The 24073-nt window shown below is 48.8% G+C and overlaps 1 protein-coding gene across 3 annotated transcripts in view; it reads left to right on the top strand.

The window, feature by feature from the left end:
• afg1lb (AFG1 like ATPase b) overlaps positions 1-14804 on the top strand; it is a 39114-nt gene extending 24310 nt beyond the window's left edge. For 2 of the 3 annotated variants that reach the window (XM_061242552.1, XM_061242554.1), the window contains exons 8-13: positions 4562-4644; positions 7181-7251; positions 7544-7644; positions 12889-13029; positions 13891-14004; positions 14632-14804. In XM_061242552.1, coding sequence (XP_061098536.1) covers positions 4562-4644; positions 7181-7251; positions 7544-7644; positions 12889-13029; positions 13891-14004; positions 14632-14760 — 639 coding nt within the window. In that variant the 3' untranslated portion in view covers positions 14761-14804. Of the gene's footprint in view, positions 1-4561; positions 4645-7180; positions 7252-7543; positions 7645-12888; positions 13030-13890; positions 14005-14566 lie in introns of all 3 variants that reach the window. The other variant, XM_061242553.1, reaches the window with a different exon arrangement.
• Positions 14805-24073: the final 9269 nt, after the last annotated feature.

Here is a 24073-nt window from a genome sequence, read left to right as displayed (position 1 = left end):
ACTCTGCTCGCCCGCGCGGGCACCCAGATAAAAGTTGACAGCACGGAAGAATGGAATATTTCAGTCCGCTAGCTTTGTGGTGATTGCTAATTATTCCCGGTTCAAGGAGGAACGGCGGCGGAAACTCACTGATTTAATCATCTGCCGGAGCCGTCATCCAACGCTGATTCAAATCCATTAGTTCTGCGACGCGATGCCACACTTTTTTTCTCCTCACCCCCCCCCCACCCCCACCCCCCTTCTAATGTGAAGAATGAGCTAGATTAGATTATGCTTGACATGTGTCTTGTTAACGTTACACTGGCTAATAGGGGGGGTCTTTGGGAAATGTATGGTTTGACCAGTAAAATGTGTCAAGACTAAACTTTTTTTTTTACACTTGGATCAGTCAAAACATTACATTAGCCTTGTCCACACATTATATAGGATTTCTCTTTTCAGCTGACAAGGGAACTAAATAGGGTTGGTGAGAAGTGGGAATGTGGCAGAACTTTTCTAACACACAAGGTTGAACACTACTTAAACGGTGTAATAATGAACATTCTGGAAAAAAAAAACTACTTTTCTCTTCAAAAGGTTTTAACTGCAGCAGGTACTGGTTGGTAACTGCAGTTTCTTGAGCTGCATCCATTGTCACGCGATTCATCTTGATCACCCTCCTTTAGAAGATGAGTCGAATTGGAAAGTTTTGCTTTCAAAGGTTGGGAGAGATAGATGAGAACATTCGCTGTTAATGATGCAGAGCTGACTATGTGGTGGTTCTACAGAATCTGTGACACTATCATCGCTCCCCCTTTGCTTCAAAAATTGACTGATGGGGATTGAGGAGTCCTCTCCCATGTGATAAAAATGAACGTAACTTCAGAAATGAGAGAAATCCTCTGAAATCACCCCTCGTTATGTGCACTTCACTAGAGGGTGCAAAGGCGAGCTTATACCAGCAGGGGCTTATGAGCAAGCTCAGGTCAGGAGGGGCTGGAACTAGGTTCCCAGCGAACACAAAAACGTTCTCCCAATGTTGTTACCATGTTATAACATTGACAAAACGTTCCAGTAACACACTGAGAACATTTTTGTGTTAGCTTGGTTTACACCTCTTCTTCTTCATATCTGAGGACCAGTAAAACCTTTCTTCTCAATCACATTCAACTATATAGTGCTGGTGGTGGCTATGACAGTGGAAATGCTATGCATATTTGCAACCGGGCCAATGAAAGCAAGACACAATTATATACATTTTAACTGCACTGAAATATTAAAATGAAGCAAAATAGAGTTAAAAAGTGAACAGCTTGTTCAAATAAGTACCATTCGAGCTATTTCTGTAGAGTATGCAGCTAATCTTCCAGCTTTGGGCTGGAATCGAGTCACAGGGCTCATTCCTACCCCTTACTTTTCTCCTCTTTTTCCTTTTCTTGCCCCCCTCGCTCCCCCCATCGGGAGAGGTTAGGAAAAGATGAAAGAAAAGAACGTAAATCGAGAAAACGTGAATTAGGCCCAATGGAATATCCTTGGAAGGTGAGTTTGAAGCCACGTCAGTTACAGACGTGGCCGATGGGGAGAGGTGGATCCACAGGTCGACCGTTTATACGTCGGGCTTTCCTGACCAATACTTCCGCAAAGGATGCGCTGATGTTTTGTTGCACAAAGGAAAGATTGGGAGTTCCAAACTTCTACTTCTAGCTCCTAGAAGAAACATTTAAGGGGTTGGAATGTCCTTAAAGATGGTGGACCTCGAGCGATTTCTGGGTGAGGCGGAAGGAAAGGAAATAAAATGGAGAAAAATAAGGGATTGGAATGAGGCCCCTGGCCACTCTAACACTGGCTATGAGCAGGATCCTGATTGGCCGACCACAGGAATTGGCTCCTCCCAGGATGGTGGCCATTGGCCAATCCAGAAATGTGGAGAAAAGTGCAAAATAAAGGATCAAAAGTTGTTCCCAAAGTACTATTGCTCTCTCTATAATTATTTCTTTTCAAACTCCAAAGATGTGCGTATTATTGCATTGGCCATGCCCGTATTCTCCTCACAATATTTACTGTGAAGTTCAAATTGGTCTCGAGTGGAAGAAGCAAAACCTGAATTCAGATGTACAATGAAAGAGCCTCTTTGTGCGGCGTGAGAGGGGTGTCTACAGAATTCGCCGGTGACTTGAAAAATTCAGGGGCGACTCGCAATGAGGTAAATGCAATATGTTTTCAATTAAAACCTTCACGGAGACAATGCACTTTACTTTCAGCGGAGAAGAAAGGACACTTAATGTGCGCGGATTGTGCGCCGGGCAGCTAAAGGTTAAGAGTCCTGACTGCGCGGTGGCGGGGGTTTGAGCACCGCGGGGAGAATGCGCGCGGTGGCCTTGCCCATTGTGTCCCCCGGGCCCGCAGCGGAGCTTTGAAAAACGCTGGCTGAATTCAGCGGCCATCTTTATTTTCTTTCACGTCTTTCACAGGAGAGACGAGCTCAAAAGAGGGGGCTGGCGGAGGCTCCAGGGCCTGCCTGCCTGTCTGCCCGCCCGCCCTGTCTGTCTCCCCGACGCGAATGTGCAGCTGGCCCCGGGCGCACAATCACCGCTCACGAAACCGGGACGTTTTCCAGAACTTAAGGGGAAATAAAATAAAGAATAAAAGATATCTGTATTTTAACCCCTTAAGTCTCACCGGCCCAGCCCTGGGTCTTTTGAGGGTTTTTTTTTTGCTTTAATTCCTTTAATAAGGACATATACCGTTTGAAAGCGTTAAAACTCACGCGTCTATCTGCGTAACCTATTTTAAGATGCCATTGCTTTAGCGACAACAGTTCCTTATTTTGTACAATGTGACTGTTATGCTTTGGCAAGAACCGTTCTTGAGATTTCATGGCCAAACGGTTGACGTTTTACAACAACAAATGTATTTCGCGACGCCTACGTCTAAATATAGGACTTTCTTTGAAGGACTTCCAAGGAATCTCTGGTCTTTAGCCTCTCGAGAATTCTCGAGTGAATATTTCTGAGAAAGACCGTGAAAACATCTTTTGCTCCACTAACTTGTCCCCATTTTACACCAGTGAGTATTTACACATAATAATATTATTTAGTTTCCATGTGTCTTTTTGGAGTCTTGAAATGTCCATTTTGGAACACTGCCCAGACATATATTAGAAAACACTATGCAGAACCTTTGGAGATATTGTCATAAAATTTGACAGGGGATTTGTCCAGTGTTTTGGCTGTGGCCTCATTATATTTCTAAGCACACCAGGCACCTCCACAATACTCTCTATCCACTGAACAACTGAAAATCTTCTCAGTCAGAAAAATAATCTTCCACTTCCACTGTGAGCTTCTGTAACTTGGTTTTAGTAACACTTATGTTTTACTAAATTAGTAATTAGTAATTATGACTCTTGGAAAAGAACCCCCAAAGGGTTAACTTTCAGAAGACACCAGGATTATGCCTGTAGTCAAAAGTATTCAAGAATAGTAACCATTTTATTTTGGCTATGTCATTTTCAAGCTTGTGTCAAGAAAAGGGGTGATACTTAAGGGGTTAAAGACAAATTAGCCATTGGTACGAGGCCGCATTTTCACTTTTCACCTGGGAGAAAAGGCTTTTGTTATGGCGGTAAAGTGACACTACAGTATCATCTGCTGTATTCTGTAGGTCGAGGGTTTATTTCCCTGACACTATGATTTGTCTATTGACGGGACGTGTATGGCTCGGTCGGTGAAACCAAAGTGTAAATTGGACAACTGTGGAAGCGCTGAAATCCGTACTTCTGCTGCTGGGAGTGTGTGGTGTGGCATGGATGGAACCTCTTCTGAAGAGGACAGACCAGGGGTGACATTGGCTGAGGAGGTACGAGCAGCCGTCTGGCAGTCTAGAGGGTTGCCGGTTCGATCCCACCCTGGGTGTGTCGAAGTGCAAGACGCCTAACCCCCAATTGCTCCTGACGTGCTGGTGACCTGCATGGCAGCCAATAGCTGTTGGTGTGTGAGTAATGTAGGGCTATACTCGTGAAGAGAGACACAACTCGCAATTTTGTCGCTGCAGGTAAATGGTAAATGGACAGCATTTACTGAATGTAGTGCTTTTATCCAAAGCGCTTTACAATTGATGCTTCTCATTCATCCATTCACACACACACACACACTCTCACACTCACACACATACACACACACACACACGTACAGCAACAGTGACTGGCTGCCATGCAAGGCACCAATCAGCTCATCGGGAGCAATTGGGGGTTAGGCGTCTTGCTCAGGGACACTTTGACACAGCCAGGGATTGAACCAGCAACCTTCCAACTGCCAGGCAACTGCTCCTACCTCCTGAGTAATATTTTGAGTATTTCACATGCATACTGACAAGTGTTCTCCTGCAAACTCATTTGTTTGTAAAAAAAAAATAAAGAAAAGTATTATTTTGCAGCAGTTTGAACTGCCTGTTAGTAGCTACTCACTGCATTTTATTTATTGTTTTACAGAATGACGGTGATGCAATTGCAGTCAGTAGTTCGTCTTGCTGGGATGTAAAGTCACGTGTCCAACAGTTTCTCCCTGTGTCCTGTGTTTTGCAGGAATACTGCCAAACCGTTTCCCTGGATACCGGAATAGACTATCGCCATAGGGACATGCCAGCAGCTGGAAAGCTTTACTACCTGTAAGAGAACCTGTGCCTATTCATGCCATACTAACAGCTGAAAACAACAAAAATCACAGAATCACTCACCATCAGACCTGGGTTCAAATAGTATTTCTTTTGGATTCAAAACTTTTCTGCATTTGACTAAGCTTGCCTGGTGTTTTGAAACAAATGAAATGATCCCAGAAGTGTAAACCCCGCCCATCTGCTCCTCCTTGCAGGCTCATATGTACCAGGCAAGATCAATAGAGCACAGAAAAGTAATTGAATCCAAAACAAATACTATTTGAAATACTACCCTGGTCTGGTCATAATGTCACTCTGTGGAACACTACCGGCTGAAAGCACATTGAGAAGCACTATATTTGAAGGCTCTACATAACTCCTTCATAAGCACTACATAGCACATTCATAAGCACTACACAATCATCCATAAGCACATATGTCAATAATCGCAAATAGGTATATGGTGTGTTACAGTATGTCAACACTGATACAGCAAGTGAAATTACCATGACCATAACATGCCAAGCGAAGATGTTGGTCATTGGCATGAGTGCTTATCAATGCTCATGTAGTGCTTATGAATGTATGTATTACTTATGAAGGCGTTAGTATATAGCTACATAATATGTGCCTTCAAAGAACCTGTTTCCCAATCTGCTTTCATCCAGTGGTCTACAACAGAGTGACATAAATGTTTCCACCGATTGCATGTGCAGTGTCCAAACAAACCAATCACGGCCAAAGACAACTTACACACTGTTTTCCTGGCTTACTCCACCCCCCCGACATAAAGTGCAACAAGAGTTACCATGTGTAACACACACACACACACACACACACACTGTTTTCTGTTTTAATGATGTGACGGACCGGCCCCCAGCCCCCAGCCCCCCCCCTCGCGGGGCCCTTGTCCCGGGGCCCTCAGATAACACCCGTGCGTATTGTCTCCGTCCCCCCGGCCATCTTTAACGCAGCTCTGTGTGGGGTAGTGCGGCAGGGCCTCCGCTCCTCAATAGAGGCTTCTCTTAAGCCATTGAGCCGCTCCCTGGCTGCGTTAAGCCCGCAGACGTAGACCCGCTCGGGCGGGTCACCGGTGCGCCCCCCCCTCCCCCCCTCCACCCCCCCAGCGCCCCCGCGGGGTCACTCCGCGCTGGAGGGCCGCGCTTTGAACACGAGAGGTTCTCATGGCGCCCACGAAACCGCCCGGCTGACCCCCCGCCCCGCCGCCCCGCTCCCGCCCTGCCCCGCCCACTTCCTGTTCCGCGTCCCGGGAACGCCGGGAACGCCGGGGGAGAGGGGACTTTTCCTGCTCTTTTCCGTTTTTTTTAATACAAATGTAGAGACATTTCAGCCCTTTTTTGCTTTGGGAAAGTTTTGACAATATTTTTCCATATCTATACATATTTTTAACTTTTCTTTCATCTGTTGTGCAGCAGTCATAATCATAATCATATACTTACGTATGCGTTAATTATTTAGCTATGTAGTGTATGTTGGCATATATTATTGACATAATATCTGCACATGTCCACTGATGGAAACACAACTATGAGAGTGGAAGGGTGCCTCCTTCAAAGCCACGATGAAGGCAGACAGGCGCACTCACACATACACACACACACACACACACTCTCACACACACACTCACACACCCACACACGCACGCACACACTCACACACACACACACACACACACTCTCACACACACACACACACTCACACACACACACACTCACGCACACACACACACACACACACACACTCACACACGCACACACACTCACACCCACACACACACACTCACACACACACACACTCACACACGCACACACACACACACACACACACACACACACTCACACACACACACACACACTCACACACACACACTCTCACACACACTCACGCACTCACACACCCACACACACACACACACACTCTCACACACACTCACGCACTCACACACCCACACACACACACACACACACACACTCACGCACACACACACTCACGCACACACACACACTCACAGAAACACTCCTGCATGCACACTCAAGCTCACACACTCACAAACACACTCACGCCCTCTCTGAAGCACATGCACACTCAAACACCGAAACACTCGTGCATGCACCCTCGAGCACACACACAAACACGCGCGCGCGCACGCTCGCTCGCACGCACCGGCCGCTTGACTGTTCTGCCTGTTGCCCGTTATTTGGCTCCGCTCGAGGGAAAGGCAGCGGCCTTTATTCCCGTTGTGTGCCCACAGCATTAATGGATTTGCTTTCCTTCTATCGCCTCATTACTGGCTTCGGCTTTCGAGTGTGGGCCGTTCTTTCAGTGTATGCAAATAAGCGGCGAATCATCTTCGCCGAGAGTTAATATTCCCCCGCTTTTCATGTGCATTGGAAAATCCAATGTTTGTATTTAGAGTGTAACATCCTGTTCTTTTGTGACGGGCGAAAAGCTAAGCGGGACCCAACAGCTGTTTGATCTTGCCTTCAAGTGTTATTAATTTCATATTCTATTGTCCTTTTCACTGTAGCACAAGCGAGGCTGATGCACAGGCACACATGGAAAAGCTGTTTGATGAGCTGGCGCGGAAACAAAACGCTAGTACGTAAGTTAATTTCTCTTGAAAGAGAATACATTTGGGAGGACAATGGAGCCCCAATCTCCGCTGACCAATTAATAAGTTCCACTGGTGATGCTGGGTGGAGGGGTTGCAGACTCAAGTGGCTGCCATTGTATCAGTATTTTGTCTGATTTCTGTGTTGAATCATTCGCTATTATTTATCCGGCTATGCATTTCCTAGCTAGGGAGGGATGAGGCTCTTTTTTTTATTTTTTTTTGTACGCTGTTGTAATTACCCAGGCAAGAAACATGCTTTGTTCCGTGTTCCCATAGTTACTCGACCAAGGATTCTCCGAGTGCAGGGCAGAAAGCTGCATTTGAGCAAAACCTGCGGGACCCTAGCCGACTGCGCCTTCGAGGAGCTTTGCGAGCGAGTGAGTGAAAAATCCATGAAGAAAAAGGGGAAAAAAAATGTTGCCATCAACATTTTCTGCCTTCAGAACTGCCTTTTTTCAGTCTAGAAGGTCGTTTTGTTGTTGTCGCCACTGTTGTCATTGTTACGGAGGAATTATTAAACGATTTTTTTTTAAAATCCGCAGCCGGGGCGGCCGCGTAACCGCATAAACACCGAGACAGGCGGCGATGTTAAAAAAACAATACTTTTATTTTCCCCGTCCCTCGCAGCGTCATAAGGCAGCTTACACAGCCGTGACCTTTTCGCGGCTCCTGTCCGCTCTATTGCTGCTCGTACCGCTGCCCCGCGCTGAGAAACGATTATCTATAAATTGACATTTAATAACGCCGAGCCGCGGCGGTGAATGGGGTGCTGCAATCGAAAACTGAATACGCGGCTGAAGTGGCGGTTATTATCATGATTTGTGCCACTCACACAAAAGATTGAACTGTGCCATTTAGATGGTCACCTCTGCAGAATTATATATATATCCAGCCTAGCACTTGAAATTAAAACAATTTCCAACATTCATTTGGGGTGGGGAGGGGGGGGGGGGGGGGGGGGCGGTAGAATTGAGTCTGTATATACAAATACTCAGTACATGCATTAAAACTTTCAGATGCCTGTATGAAACAAACAGACCAGTTTTAGTTCGAGCCTGCTGAAGAGCTTGCATTCACGTTGCGATGACCTCATAAGACAGTCAGGTCCTTGACGTATCCAACGTAGTCTGGCATGTTTTGTCTCGTCTTTCAAAAACAAACCGTTCACCATCTCCAGCGACAGTAACCAGTGATGTTTATTTTTGGAAATGGTGTGTATGGTTTTTTTTTGGACATCAACTGTGACCATTTGCACAATACAGAATATGTCAATTAAGTAACGGTTTTACTGTGAAAACGGAACGTTTCTCCTCAAATCTGAATAGTGAACTTGAATGTAACATTGTTACGAGTTTGAGAAATGCTTAAATTAGTTGTAATTGAAGTGCATGAGTCTCCCTGCTGGTTATAGCCCCTCTTCTTGCTTTACCCTGACTTGTCTCTGGAGCACTGGGGTGAGGCGGAATCGGCCAGTCCGTTGGCACGGAAACCTTTACCTTTTTTCAAATCTGTCTATGATGTCACTCCAGTCATCAGCATAGTCCTTCTGACCAGTAGCGGGAGAACCTCAGCTGGCCAATGGGCAGTGTCAGAATAAGCGGTCAGCTGACCACAGACATGTCAGAGGGATGTAGTCCATCCTGAATTGAGGGGTACATTGCCGGAATGGGATGCACCTACAATGAAAATGAGCTTTTTTTTTAAAGGTTTTCTTCTTCTTTTTTTTGGTTTCCTGGAATGTGTTTTCAGCAGTGTTCTAGAACTCCACTGCGATCACCTTCCAGTAGCGATTGTGACATCAGCATTAGATTGTTCAGTTCTAGAGAGCATTCTAATCATGTGTTGTGATCTCACACCTGGAAGGGTGAATGAAGCAGGATAGTGGTTGTGTGTGAGGCACTGTGGAGGAATGTTTCACCAGGTTAATTATTAAACGCTGTACCATAGGTTACGTCACCCTCTACATTCCCAATCCTGGTTGTAGCCCGACAGAAATGTTAAAATTCAGGAGTTACTGTATGGATAAGCACAGCATAGCAGGAGACAGAAACCTCTTAATGCAGGGACCATTTTCTCTTGTCACTTGACGAGTGATAAGGGGCGGCCTGTAGCGTAGTGGTTAAGGTAAATGACTGGGACACGCAAGGTCGGTGGTTCTAATCCCGGTGTAGCCACAATAAGATCCACACAGCCGCTGGGCCCTTGAGCAAGGCCCTTAACCCTGCATTGCTCCAGGGATTGTCTCCTGCTTAGTCTAATCAACTGTATGTTGCTCTCTGGATAAGAGCGTCTGCCAAAATGCCAATAATGTAATGTAATGAACATGGAGTAAACTTCTAACCCCATTGTTCAAATCTTGAAATTCATTTTTGTTGTTTTTATTTTCTGAACCGGCATAAGTTTGGGTTTCTGCATCCAGTCCAATTTCCAATTTCCCGAAGGGAGAGGGACTACAACAGCGCCATCCTACACGTATCCTGGGTGAAATCTGAGAAGGGGGGGGGAGGTGAAGTCATCTTTTACACAAACCCTCAACGCCCCCCCCCCACCCCCACACTCTTACACTCAGCTGCACTGTGCCATTAGCCCCCCCCCCTCCTCATCTCCCGGGTCCTTCTTCTTCTCACCGCGGCGGCGGGGTAAGAACAGCACTTTAGCGCACGTAATGCCAACATCTGTCGCTGACATTCAGGGGAGGCTGCCAGCGTGTGCTGCAGCACGCCGCACGTCCACAGACGCCCTGTGAAGGGCCCTCAGCCCGTCCCCCCGCCTTTCAGTAATGGTGTCTGCAACCGGGGACAGGCGCGGTGTGAAACCTCAGCATCACACAACAAGCTTTAATGCATCCCTCTCTCCCTCCCTCCCTTTCTCCATCTCCCTCTCCATCCCTCTCTTACTGCCCCGCTCCCACCCTCTCTCTCTCTTCCGCTCTCCCTCTCTCCATCTCTCCCTCCCTTTCTCCATCTCCCTCTCTCTCCCTCCCTCCCTTTCTCCATCTCCCTCTCCATCCCTCTCTTACTGCCCCGCTCCCTCCCTCTCTCTCCCGCTCTCCCTCTCTCCATCTCTCCCTCCCGTTCTCCATCTCCCTCTCCATCCCTCTCTCCCTCCCTCCCTTTCTCCATCTCCCTCTCCATCCCTCTCTCCCTCCCTCCCTTTCTCCATCTCCCTCTTCATCCCTCTCTTACTGCCCCGCTCCCTCCCTCTCTCTCTCTCCCGCTCTCCCTCTCTCCATCTCTCCCTCCCGTTCTCCATCTCCCTCTCCATCCCTCTCTCCCTCCCTTTCTCATCTCCCTCTTCATCCCTCTCTTACTGCCTCGCTCCCTCCCTCTCTCTCTCCCACTCTCCATCTCTCCCTCCCTTTCTCCATCTCCCTCTCCATCCCTCTCTCCCTCCCTTTCTCCATCTCCCTCTCCATCCCTCTCTTACTGCCTCGCTCCCTCCCTCTCTCTCTCCCGCTCTCCCTCTCTCCATCTCTCCTTCCCTTTCTCCATCTCCATCTCCCTCTCCATCCCTCTATCCCTCTCTCCCTTCCTCCCTCTCTCTCTGACCTGCCCCCCCCCCCCCCCCCCCCAACGCTGGGACAGTTAAGAGGAAAGAGGAACAGTGAAGACCTATTCTGTTTACGGCTGCTGAATTTCAGCCCACCACTGTCACTGTCACGGACCACCAGTGGTCCATGCTTTTATAACATCTCGGCTGGACTGCTGCAATTCTCTATATATAGGCTTAGACCAGTCCTCTCTCTGCCGTCTGCAGCTAGTGCAGAACGCTGCTGCCCGCCTTCTGACTGGCAAAAAGAAACGGGAGCATATTACACCAGCACTGTCATCCCTACATTGGCTTCCTGTCCGTATAAATTTTATAAATTTTAAAATTTTATTATTTGTTTTTAAGGCAATGAATGGTCTAGCACCTACGTACTTGTCTGAACTCCTCAATATGTATACCCCAGCTAAATCACTTAGATCATGCAATCAGCAACTTTTGGATGTCCCTATGTCGAGGAGAGCTAGGAGGGGTGACCGGGCCTTTGAGGTAGCTGGCCCCAAGTTGTGGAACAGCCTACCGCCACATATTAAATCTGCCCAAAACATAGATGTTTTTAAATCCTTATTAAAAACCCACCTTTTTAGTGAGGCCTTTATGTCAGACATAAATGGGAAATCAAGATAATGTACATGTATTTCATTTTATCTCATTTTATTGCCTGGTTTTGTACAGCACTTTGGTCAACCATGGTTGTTTTAAATGTGCTTTATAAATAAAGTTTAGTATTATTATTATCACAGTGCAGTCCTCCTCTTATGGCACTCAGCAGGGCTCGACGATGCTCCCATTTTAGGAACTTCAGGAATAAAAATAACTTCGGAGCACACCTTCCAAATTCATATGCATTAGTGTGCACCAAAATGTTCAACTTGGGCACGCATGTGTTCTCTTTGAAAAAAACAGTGTGCTATTTAGGTCATGCTTTTATCCAAACCGACTTACAGTTGATTAGACTAAGCAGGGGACAATTCCCCCTGGGCTTGAACCACCAACCTTCTGGGTCCCAGTCAAGCACATTAACCACTAGGCTACAGGCTGCCAACAGTTAGCGAAGCATAGAGCCTTGCTCTTCGCATTAATCGTGGCTAGCCTACCTGCCTACACGCTCAGAGTTGCTGTCGAGCGAGAGAGCCTCCCAACTTTCAGTCCAGTATTTACCTCCTTCCCTCTCTTTCTTTCTTTCTCTTCAGTTTTCTTCTCGTTCTCCTGAAAGGCCACTTTAGCGGGGCCGGCGCGTTGTAAATTAGCGCAGGCTAGAATCATTCTGGTACAGCACCCCTGATAATGGCGAGTTTGTCAGTGTGCGCATTAGTATTTGTTTCCCTGTCATGTTCATTACACTTGGACGTTCGGCAGACGCTCTCATCCCGGGGGACACGGGAAAGAGCACACCGGAGGGGAGACTCGGAGACAACGGCTAATTATCAGCCTCACGACTGACAACTCACTCACACACACACACACACACACACACACACACACATAGCGGCGTCGTGTTAAGTGTCTTAGCGGGTGCCAGATGAAGATATTGTGCTTTCAGTAGCCAATTGATTTGAGGGCACAGTGCTAAATACGGCAAATAAAGCATTAAAGTATGTGTTAAAGTATGCAAATATATTAAATTAAATGAAAATGCATCACATCTCAGTGAAAGTATCTGGACTCTGGATGGATAAGGGCACCCTGTAGGATAGGGTCAGTCTATAGCCTAGTGGCGAAGGTGCTGGGACTGAGCCCTGGAAGGGTGTAGCCACAGTAAGATCAGTGCAGCTGCTGGGCCCTTGAGCAAGGTCCTTAACCCTGTATTGCTCCAGGGGGGATTGGCCCCTCTAAGCAACTGTACTCTAAGCTGCTTTGGATAAAAGCGTCAGCTAAAGACCTGTAATGTAATGTAGACAGTACTCTCATTAAGTGGAGACATACTTTCATTACATTTTTGGGTGAACTGCCCCTTTAAGATGTAAATAATGATGAGATTGTGAGTCTTACTTGGAGTGTGTCTAGCAGAGCATATTAAATGTAAATGTAATAATGGTGAGTGATGAGATGAAATGTGTGTTCTTCGCACGCAGCCGGTAGGTTCCGCAGACTACCTGGAGATGGCGCTGCAGTTTGACACCGTCTTCATTCGAGACGTTCCCCAGCTCACGCTCAAGGAGGTCAACCAGGCCCGGCGGCTGATCAACCTCATCGACACGCTCTACGACAACAAGGTGAAGCCCTGCCCCTTTTCGCCGGCGCCGGCGTTACCCGGGCGACCCTGAGTGGTCACTGGCACAGGATGTCCGAAGAGAGCCGTGACCAGGACAGGTTTAATCCTGGTAAAGGGAGGATGAACACACCTGACTCCCAGGTAAAGGGAGGGTGAACACACCTGACTCCCAGGTAAAGGGAGGGTGAACACACCTGACTCCCAGGTAAAGGGAGGGTGGACACACCTGACTCCCAGGTAAAGGGAGGGTGAACACACCTGACTCCCAGGTAAAGGGAGGGTGAACACACCTGACTCCCAGGTAAAGGGTGGGTGGAGAACCAGCGGTTCTCCGACCTTGCTGTGGTTTGATGGTCCCTGCACTCTCCTGTCGGTTTTAGGCCCAGATGCAATCAATATTGATCATTACATTTAAATTAAAAGCATATAAAGGCAGGTGTTCTTTTATTTCTTCCACGAACATGGTTTGGCAGACTTTTATTTTGTTTGCTAAACTTAAAGACAAACATGAGCTACTATACCTGAGTAAGACGTCAGGTTGAGGGCAGGTTGAACTGTCAAACTTGGCAGTAGCATTTCATTGCTTGTCCTCATCTGACTAGTTCATACCCTCAGTGCCTGTGAAACTAACTAACAAAATAAATAATCACTTGTGTGTAATTTTAACTAAAATTTAAGGGAAAATGTGTTGGCCGTGAATTTCAATTGTAACAGTGACTACCTCATCCGGAGGTTGAGTTCCAGGCCGCAGCGAGACCCTACATACACTATGATAGCGCTGTAGTTGATGGGACTCCAAATCCCAGCATCCTCTCTGCTACGGCTGGCAGTAACCAGGCGGTGACCCTCTCGCCCGCTGCAGGTGCGCGTGGTCATTCTGGCTCAAGCCCCGCCCCACAGGCTGTTCCTGCACGCCCAGCAGAGCCAGGAGGACCAGGGCCACAGGCTGCTCATGGACGACCTGGGGCTGGGCAAGGTGAGAACGAGGAGGGCTCACATCCCACTGAGGGAACAGGCCTCCCACTGAGGCAGTCTGTCCGAGTATCTCCCCCTAGAGGTGGAGAGAGGACGTAGACTACATCCGTGTTTTCCCCTAGAGGTGGAGAGAGGACTTAAGTCTACGTTAGTATCTTCCCCTAGAGGGGAAAGGGGACTTGGCCTACATCCGTGTTTTCCCCTAAATTAGGAAAGGGGACTATTTTTGTTATTTTAGCTTTGGCTTTTATGCAAAGCGACTTAGGGTCGATTAGACCAAGCAGGGGACAATCCCCTCTGGAGCAATGCAGGGTTAAGGGCCTTTGCTCAAGGGCCCAATGGCTATGCAGATCTTACTGTGGCTACACCGGGGATTGACCCACCGACCTTGTCCGTCATTTAAGTGGCTCCAGCAGTGTCCAGGTGCACATAATTTGTGTTTCACTCGTTCGGCTTCACCTCTTTCCATCCATCTCTCTCTCTCTCTCTCCGTCTCTCTTTCCACCTCATTCTCGGCCTTGGCCGACCGATCGGACGGCCGCGCTGACCTGCTGAACACACAGGGCCGCAGGGGACACAAAATGGAGGCGTTGCCATGGTGATTGTGTGTGTGTGTGTCTGTGGGCAGGACGCGTGGAGGCAGTTCTCCCTGTTCACGGCCGAGGAGGAGATCTTCGCCTTCCGGAGGACCGTGTCCCGCCTGGCGGAGATGCAGACGGCACAGTACTGGGCGGCGGGGGACAGGAGCGCCGCGTAGCGACGTGTAGCTGTGTGTAGCTACGTGTAGCTGCGTGTAGCTGTGTAGCTACGTATAGCTGTGTGTAGCTGTGTAGCTACGTGTAGCTACGTGTAGCTGCGTGTAGCTACGTGTGGCTGCGTGTAGCTGTGTGTAGCTACGTGTGGCTGCGTGTAGCTGTGTGTAGCTGCGTGTAGCTGTGTGTAGCTGTGTGTAGCTGTGTGTAGCTACGTGTAGCTGCGTGTAGCTGCGTGTAGCTGTGTGTAGCTGTGTGTAGCTGCGTGTAGCTGCGTGTAGCTGTGTGTAGCTACGTGTAGCTGTGTGTAGCTGTGTATAGCTGTGTGTAGCTACGTGTAGCTGCGTGTAGCTGTGTGTAGCTACGTGTGGCTGCGTGTAGCTGTGTGTAGCTGCGTGTAGCTGTGTGTAGCTACGTGTAGCTGCGTGTAGCTGCGTGTAGCTGTGTGTAGCTGTGTGTAGCTGCGTGTAGCTGCGTGTAGCTGTGTGTAGCTACGTGTAGCTGTGTGTAGCTGTGTATAGCTGTGTGTAGCTACGTGTAGCTGTGTGTAGCTGCGTGTAGCTGTGTGTAGCTGTGTGTAGCTACGTGTAGCTGTGTGTATTCACAGCATAACAGAGTGTATATTTACTGTCAACTTCCATGTTGACATTTGTACATATCGATTTATCAATTTATTGTAATAGAAAGCTACCACTTATAATAAAAATTTAATAATAATAACAATAATATATATTTCTCACATTGAAGAAATTCAGCTGAGTACAAGTTCAGAGTAGTATAACATGCATTTAAATGTACAGTAAGTAATTATTTTTTCTTAAAAAATAAAGTTTAGATCATATCAAACTTTTTTTGTTGTTGTTTCTTTTCATATATATATATATATATATATATATATTTTTTTTTTTTTTCCATGTTTTAACATATTCCTTAACCGGTTGTGTTTATTTCTTATTGTAAAAAAACAACAAAATGTGGACATGCCCATACAATATTACAGCTCCCTCTGCTGGCGCCTTTCAGGAACTACCACGTCCCTCGTCAGGGTTGTTGCCGTTGCTGGACTGAGACTCATTGCTCCATGTCTTCTAAAATACATTTGTTTCATGTCTGGGAAATGACACTTAAATATGTACCTGTTGGAACTGTGCATATTGCAAATGTATTGCTGGATAAAATAGCGCAATGTATCGGTCGTTCACCTGTCCAATCTTTTTCATGTCGGGCCAAATCTGGGACTACAGTTGTGAAAGGCATGGAGCTCCATCTAGTGGTGTGTGTGCGGTAACTGCAAGTGTAGTTGAAAGCAAATACGGGCCCATTTCCCTTTCAGCGAGTTGCACTGTGCCTTGCGTGGATTCAGGGGCAGTGTGGACATTCTTTCAGGCACCTTGGACTGATTGGTATCGGTTATTTTCCAATACATACCGAAGAAGATGGCCCCAAAGCCCATCTATCCGATACTTAAAGGTTTATTTGGTATTTCCCATATTTGTTTGAATCAACAATGGGAGGGTGTTTGCTTGACAATTTCAAAAGGAGGGTTGTACCAAGAAAATAAAAAATCCACTTCAACCCAAGCAGCTGTCAGCCTGTCACTGACAAATACAGTGAAATTACGGCAACGCGAGAGGATGTAGTTCTCAGAGTTTCCACAAGATGGCAGCAGCGAACTCCTGCAGTGTCCAGGGCCTCTGGCCGCACGGCTGTGGCGCACTGAAAGATGAGGTAATGCGGCCCGCTGAGTGCTCTGGACAAGGTGACGTCAGTGCAAGCGGATCAGCAGGGCTGTGTGTCTAGAGACTGACCGTAGAGACGCTATGCATTATTAAGCGCTCGGAGAGACTCGACGAACTGCGCCATCTCCCTCCTGCACGGGGGTTTCGCGGGCGAATGGTCACACCCAAGCAAAGGGCGCTCTGTCCATTACGCGCCTAGCATTTAGACTACTGTACGTTTCCGAAATGCGCGACGGCGCGCCGATTTGCGGCCGCGCTCAGACTTTTACGCAATTACGGAAATCAATCACTTCTATATTTTTGTTTTTTCCTAATCCAATTAAAAGGCAGTTACCAAACAATGCCGGAGGAGGCGAGGAAAGTTGGCTCCCTCTTTGTGCGCATTAATTGGATAATTTACGCTGCTTCGCTGAAAAGGACTCTCGCTCCCAGTGGCTCGCGATGTTGATCATTAAAGGGGTGATTCAGCGGGGAACGGCGCAGGGCGCCGAACGGCTCCCTCCTTCCGCTGCGGCATTATCTCCACTTTCAGGAGGGTGAAAATGCCACTGAAGAGAACAGTGACTCAGGGCGATAGAGGCACTTTGGGTTCGGCATAATTCAGTTTTGTGGAAGGCCTGTTTTATTTATTTATATATATATCCGAGGGGCAGATTGCTGAGTCTCATTCTTTAGAAATAAATTAATCAGAATTATTTTGAAACTGCACCAGGAAGTGAAACTAATGCAAGGGCCAAACTTTGAAGGGCCCACCACAAGGCCTAGTGTTTATGTTCCCGGTCATATACGTGTTGTTAAATATTCTCTTTCCTTTTTTGGTTAGGTGTTTCATTCGTTTAGTTTTTTTCACTTGTCTACCATCAGTTATCGCAACTTCACCCGGACGTTAACGGGTTAACACACCACACAGTAAAGGACGGGGCCCATCCTCTCCCCGGTGACCCACAGCAGGAACGTTCTGTCGTTCGTACCGCAATAACACATCCCGAATAACCCTGTCAGCAGGTTCAGGGCCTGCACTTTTTAAAGCTCCGCTCCTTATCTCTGGTGTTTTTCTTTTTGTTGTTTTTTTTCAGGGGTTAGCGAGCGCTCGCCGTTGTGAATAGACGCCGCGCCGGCTCGCCGGTACACTCTGTGCCCCGGGCTAGGAGTCCCGTCGGCTGCCCGCGACCGCCGTCTCCTGCTGGAGTTGTCGTCGGCAACCGACCGGCCAAATAGGTCAGCGCCTCGGAGTGCGTGCCCCCGCTCCCGTGAATACCCCTCTGTTCCCCTTTGTGAGCGGGGGGGTCGGCGGGGTCGGGGAGGGTTTTTTTGTTCTCCCCTGTGTTCCAGCGCGGGGACACGTGAGAAGGACAGGTAGCCCCAGGGAGCCATTAGCGCGAGCGGAGAGCTAGCGTCACTCGACCGGCCGCGCGCTAACCCCGGGCAACAAGGCCCGCAGGACGGACACAAAACATCCCGCTTTCGCTCCTCTGAAGAGGCATTGTGCGAAAGCCCCCCTTAGCCGGAAAAGCACGGCGTGTACCGGCACAGGACCGCGCAACGCCGCCCGGGCTGCGAATGTGCAAATGTCAAATGAACATTACGTTATGTTTCATTTGTTGTGACACTTTTATCCCAGAGTGATGTACGACGAATGCGTACCGGAGGTCATTAGAACAACAACAGAACAAGTTGGATGCGGTACAATTCACATAACAGTATCAGCTGCCTACAGCCATGGACATCCAGTCTGGTACACGTAGGCCTGGTCAGTAAATATGGCACGTCAAACTACGAGTCTGGCACAATACAATAAATTACAAACTGCCCCCTAAATTCAGACAGGATTGAAAAGCGAGTGCAAATATGTTCTGGTAGCACTGGTAGGCTGGCCTCATAGTTTTGTGTTTGCGTGTTCCCCCCGCTGGTAAATCTGATGTTTTGCAGCCTGTCTGGGCTGTGCTGGGCTGCTTGTGGCCATAACAGCGCGGCCACACACAACGGCGGAGAACACGCGTGCACACGGTCGTAACACACGCGTGTGCGGCGTGAAGGTCACGCACCTGCACGTGTTCCCCCGAGGACCGGCCACTTGGGACGCGCGTTCCCCCGGGGGGGGGGGGTCTGCTGCGGTTCGCCGGCGACATCTTCAACAAGGTGTTCTCACATCAAAGGGCTTTTATTTTGAAAGGAAGCGGTGCGGTGAGGGGCTGGGGGGGAAAGAACATTAACATACAGTAGTGCCGGCTGATTGGTCAATTAGTGCATGCCGCATTCTCCACACACACACACACACACACACACACACACACACATACAACACACACTCACACGCGCACACACTCTCACACACACGCACACACACATACAACACACACTCACACGCACACACACTCTCTCTCACACACACACACACACACACACAGACACACACACACACACACACACACACATTGTCCACAAGCTCTCTGCTTGTGAAACACACTCCGTTTTCTTCTTCCTGGGGGGAAACTTTTCCTCCCTTGGTGTTATACAAAAACTCCTGTGCTCAGAAAGTGATTGATCAACCAGAGATCTGGTGCTGGAGACAGATTTTCTCATGGAGAGGCAGACAGACACCGGGGAGCCACGATCAGTCAAGCAGCTGAAGGAAGGGCCGAAAATGGACAGAACCGGTCAGAACCGCCAGCGTTTTCAGAATTACCTCCCCTGGTCCACACCACGTCGTCTTCCAAATAAAGGATTCTCCAAGTATGAGCCAACGTCGCCCCCATACTTGCTGGGTGAGGTGATTCCGGGAGGGTGTGTTGACCAGGCTCGGCCGGTCTTGCAGTCCCATTCCGCCAGATTTGGCGGAGGTTTGTTTTTGTGCAGACGTACGGTGTACAGGAAGGTCCTCCTCCCAGCCATAGGCAGGCCCTCTGAATGGGCCACTGTCTGTGGGCCCCACCCGGACCAGGCAGCTACACTTTCTGTTTTTCCTGGGCATTCCTCAGCTGTTTTCACAGTCATCGGAGATGTTTTGTGGACGGAGGGGGGGGGGGGTGGTAGTTTTGGGGTGCAGGAGAGGGGGGGGGGAGGTTCGCGCCTCGTTCTCGGGGTAAGCTCCTGTCAGAGGCCTTGTGAAAACAGGAGGAGCGCTCCGGAGTCCCGTGCCCCTCGGCAGAGGAAGCAGGGAGGGGTTCTGCTGACAGACAGCCCCGGGGCTAATGAGCGCGCTCGGACGTCTCGGGGGGGAAACGGAAGGCTTCCTGCCTCCTTTTCTCCGAAAGGGGCGACGCGCGGTGGGTGACCTCTCGTCTTAACACTCCTCTCCCGCACCTCCCAGCCCCGCAGAAAGATGGCGCCAGTGAGCTCCTCTGCGCCGGAAAGCCGGGTGAAGAACTACACCGCGCTGGTAGCTCGGCCGCACGCCGGCCTCCGTGGCTGTGTTGAGGGCACAGGATTACCGCAGTATTACCGTCTTCATCTGCCGGGTCACAGTCAAGGCTGACAGACTTCATCCGCCGTGTCTAATTTCAGAAGGGGGGGAGGAGGCAGGGAGTCACTGCTGTCTGGCAGTGAGGAAGAGGCTGGCATCCAGTGGTTCGGTGCGGGACACCTGGAAAAGTTCAGGGAACATGTCCGACCACACCCCCGGCTGTCTCCCAAATTCTCAGACAGACCATCCCAGCTCCCTAACGGAAAAGAGTGATCTTCTCCGACCACGTCACCCTCCGCAGACGGTCCCCGGGGTTGAAACGCGTCGCTAATACACCCGGGACCGATTAGCCAGACGTTTTCTCCGTGGCGTAATTCCGCCGACGCCCCGGGAAAATCCCGCGCCGCGGTTACGGTCGCCGTAACGACGGACGCCGGTCGGCGAGGCGAGAGGGTCGGGCGTCTGGCGTCAGAAATGCGGTCGCAGGACGGCGGGATAAATATAGAGCGGCGAACGGCGGAGAGCAATAAAAGGGAAACAGATGAGCTGACACGCAGCCTTTCGGGATCGTCTGAGGCCCTGTCGAGTCCTCGACTGCGCCCAGACGGCCTACTGCTGACCCTGCAGTCTGTCTGCGCAGAGCGCCACATCGGAATAATATAATTTCTTATTTAGCTGACGCTTTTCTCCAAAGTGACTTGCGGTTGATTCGACTAAGCAGGGGACAGTCCCCGCCTGGAGCAATGTGGTGTTAAGGGCCTTGCTCAAGGGGCCCAACGGCTGTGCAGACCTTACCATGGCCACACAACTGGGCTTGAACCAGCGACATTCCGCGTCCCAGTCATGTACCTTAGCCTATGCTAGGCTACACGCTGCCCCAACATTACATTCATTTAGCACTTTTATCCAAGGCTACATACAGTAAGTGCACACTGAGGGTTGTTAGAACTACAGAGCAGGCAGGCTTCAGAGCTCAAGATGGCTGTGGGCTTGAGTCCAGCTGCGCAGACATGGGGGGGGTCCTGATGCGCAGACATGGGGGGGGTCCTGATGCGCAGACATGGGTTGAGCTCAGCTGCGCAGACATGGGGGGGGTCCTGATGCGCAGACATGGGTTGAGTCCGGCTGCGCAGACATGGGGGGGGTCCTGATGCGCAGACATGGGTTGAGTCCGGCTGCGCAGACATGGGGGGGGTCCTGATGCGCAGACATGGGGGGGGTCCTGATGCGCAGACATGGGGGGGGTCCTGATGCGCAGACATGGGGGGGGTCCTGATGCGCAGACATGGGGGGGGTCCTGATGCGCAGGTGATGATGTCAGCCCCACGCAGGGGGAGGCAGGCAAGTCGCAGGAGTGCCTGCAGTTTTGGTAAATGGCTGGCATTTATATAGCGCCTTTATCCAAATCGCTGGACAAATTGATGCTTCTCATTCACCCATTCACCCATTCATACATATGGGGCGGCCTGTAGCGTAGTGGTTAAGGTAAATGGCTGGGACACACAAGGTAGGTGGTTCTAATCCAGGTAGGTGGTGTAGCCACAATAAGATCTGCACAGCCGTTGGGCCCTTGAGCAAGGCCCTTAACCCTGCACTGCTCCAGGGGAGGATTGTCTCCTGCTTAGTCTAATCAACTGTACGTCGCTCTGGATAAGAGCGTCTGCCAAATGCCAATAATGTAATGTAATACACCAATGTCGATTGGCTGCCATACAAGTTACCTGTTCTTAAATCAGACTAAAAACTAAAAGTTTGGCTGTGCTCGAAATCGCATACTAGCGTACAACTACTACTACTACTAGTACTAAAATTCAGGCTGATTGTCACTGAAATGTACCGTGATTAGTAGGCCAGGTATGCGGTTTTCGAACACAGCCTCTGTCTGTGGGCCCAGTGCAAGGGACACACTGACCTTAAGCAAGTATGCAGTGCAGGGCTTATTCCCAGTTTTCGGGTTACCTCTGCAGCGCACCTGTGTTTTTTATTCGGCTGTGCGTGTGTTTCACTCCTCCAGTGGCTGAGGCCCTCTAGCTCAGTGAAATGGTTCAAATCGGGCACTTTTTACCCAACACCCACCACAGGCCATGGCCCAGTGATAATGTGGTGCACCAGTATAAGGAAGCACATCTAAATCATGGCGTCCTATTCTGCTATTTATAGGCCTACAGGCTCACCGTAGGTTTAGATATTTAGCACAATATGAGTATGCGCTAATTACAGTATTTATTAAGGATTATTACAAAGTTGAAAATATGTCAATTGTGAAATATGCAACATGATTTTAATAAGCACTATATTAACAGGAAAGGTGTTTTTTTTTACATTATATTGGGACCCTGTCATGGACCTCAGATTGAGATGCCTGTCCTAAAACATCCACACTGGAGCTGGGGGGGCCAACGGGTCTCCTGCAGCCAGTGATGCAGGCCCCCCGTGGGGGCAGACTCCAAGGACCCCCCCCCCATCTCCCCCTAACACCCAGGATTTGGGGGTTCTTGGACAGCAGCCAGCCTGCAGACACCCTCCAGGTGAATCACTCCAGGGAGCAGAGAACAGCGAGCCCCTTCTCCTTTGTCTCGAGCTGCAGAAGCTAGCGATGGGAGAATGCTGATCTAAGCATCCTTCCACAGAGATGGGGAGGAGGAGTGTGTGTGTGCGTGGGTGTGTGTGGAGGTGGGTGTGTGGGTGTGTGTGGGGGGGGGGGGGGGGGGGGACTGGCAGAGGGAACTAGAAGTGATTGAGCCAAATTCATGTCAGAAACCGAGAAGTGAGAGGAGATCTTTTCTTAGCCCATACCTGCAGTTGAAGGATATGTTCCATTGTAAAGCACCGTATTAAAAGCACTGGCAGAAATATAAAAAATGCATCCATTTGCCTATGCCAATGAGACTGGCCTCCTGCTGATGAAACAGGATACAGCTATATCACAATATATTGCACAAAATGTCTACCATATAGCTGCTATTTCCTAAGGAGACAGGGTGCATGAAATATAAATAGAACTGTGCAAAATGATGTAATGCTTTGGCAACATTCAACACGCTATTTAACCTAATTAAATATTCTGCAGTGTAGCCTATTCAGACTACTACCTAGGGTGAATGCAGTTCGGTCAAATATAATATATTCTGTGTGACGTGTTTTGTTTTGTTTTTTTGTTTTTTTTGTTTTTTGTTTTTTAAACACCCTTTAGCCTATACTTCCTCATTCACGTCGAATGATACATTTTTGTCGTTAAGATCGCGCTGAGCAAAATTAGCTATTGATCAGCATCAATGCAGCCCCGCATTCCGTTACATAAATCGGAGCGGATCGGACTCTCGTTTCATCCCCGAAAGGAGAATATCTGTCTTGGGAAACAAAGGCACTGCCGTCTCGGTACAGTAAGAAAATAAGGTGGGGGTGGGGTGGACTGATGCATCACTTACAGGATGGAGCACCGAGTCGATTCCTCCCGTCTCTTCTTGATTATAAATGAAATGACGTCATGTGTTTGAGGGAGTCGAACTAGCTTGAAGTGGGCGTGCTCTCTCTGTTCTGACGATTTTGACAGACAGGCCTTACAGAAATTACTGGGCAAACGTTATTGGACATTTTAAAGCAGATGGCCTACTGCAAAACACTGACAACAACAGTAATATATTAATTTACCTAGTCGTTGTCTATACACTTATGTCGGTGGTGTGTCCGTGTAAACAAACACGTAGTAGCCTATAAAATGTGTGATTTCATTTCCAAATATTTCGACAGAAATATATAAATGAAAAAAGAAACGGACGGACAGACTAGAAACTCACAAGGTGTGTATCGAAACTCTCATAAGTACAGATGACTTACAGGGAAAGTACCACACGACAAGTCAAAACATTAATTTCACGTGTCCCTCTTGAAACGACTATAAGGCAAGCATTAAGGTGGCTTATTTCCAAGCTTCCGAGTCTTATGTCGATTGCATGTATTTAAATCTGGACGCCGCTACATAGTGATTTGACCGTAGGGCTATTACCAAGAAGACACTTGTCTCAACATGTCCTGTAATAGCCCAGTACTGTATATTCGGATAGTGTCTCTTTAAAAGGCGATCCCGTATGTGGAATCCAGGGGGCAGGTCCTAACTGGGGTTAGGCTGAGTCTGAAAATACAGTACTGTATAAGTTTGTGCTTGCTGCTCGCTGA

Source organism: Conger conger, chromosome 5 (genome assembly GCF_963514075.1).
Source record: "Conger conger chromosome 5, fConCon1.1, whole genome shotgun sequence".
Lineage (NCBI taxonomy): Eukaryota > Metazoa > Chordata > Actinopteri > Anguilliformes > Congridae > Conger > Conger conger.
The sequence above is the reverse complement of the archived record's forward strand: the minus strand, read 5'-3'. Positions and strand labels throughout refer to the sequence as shown.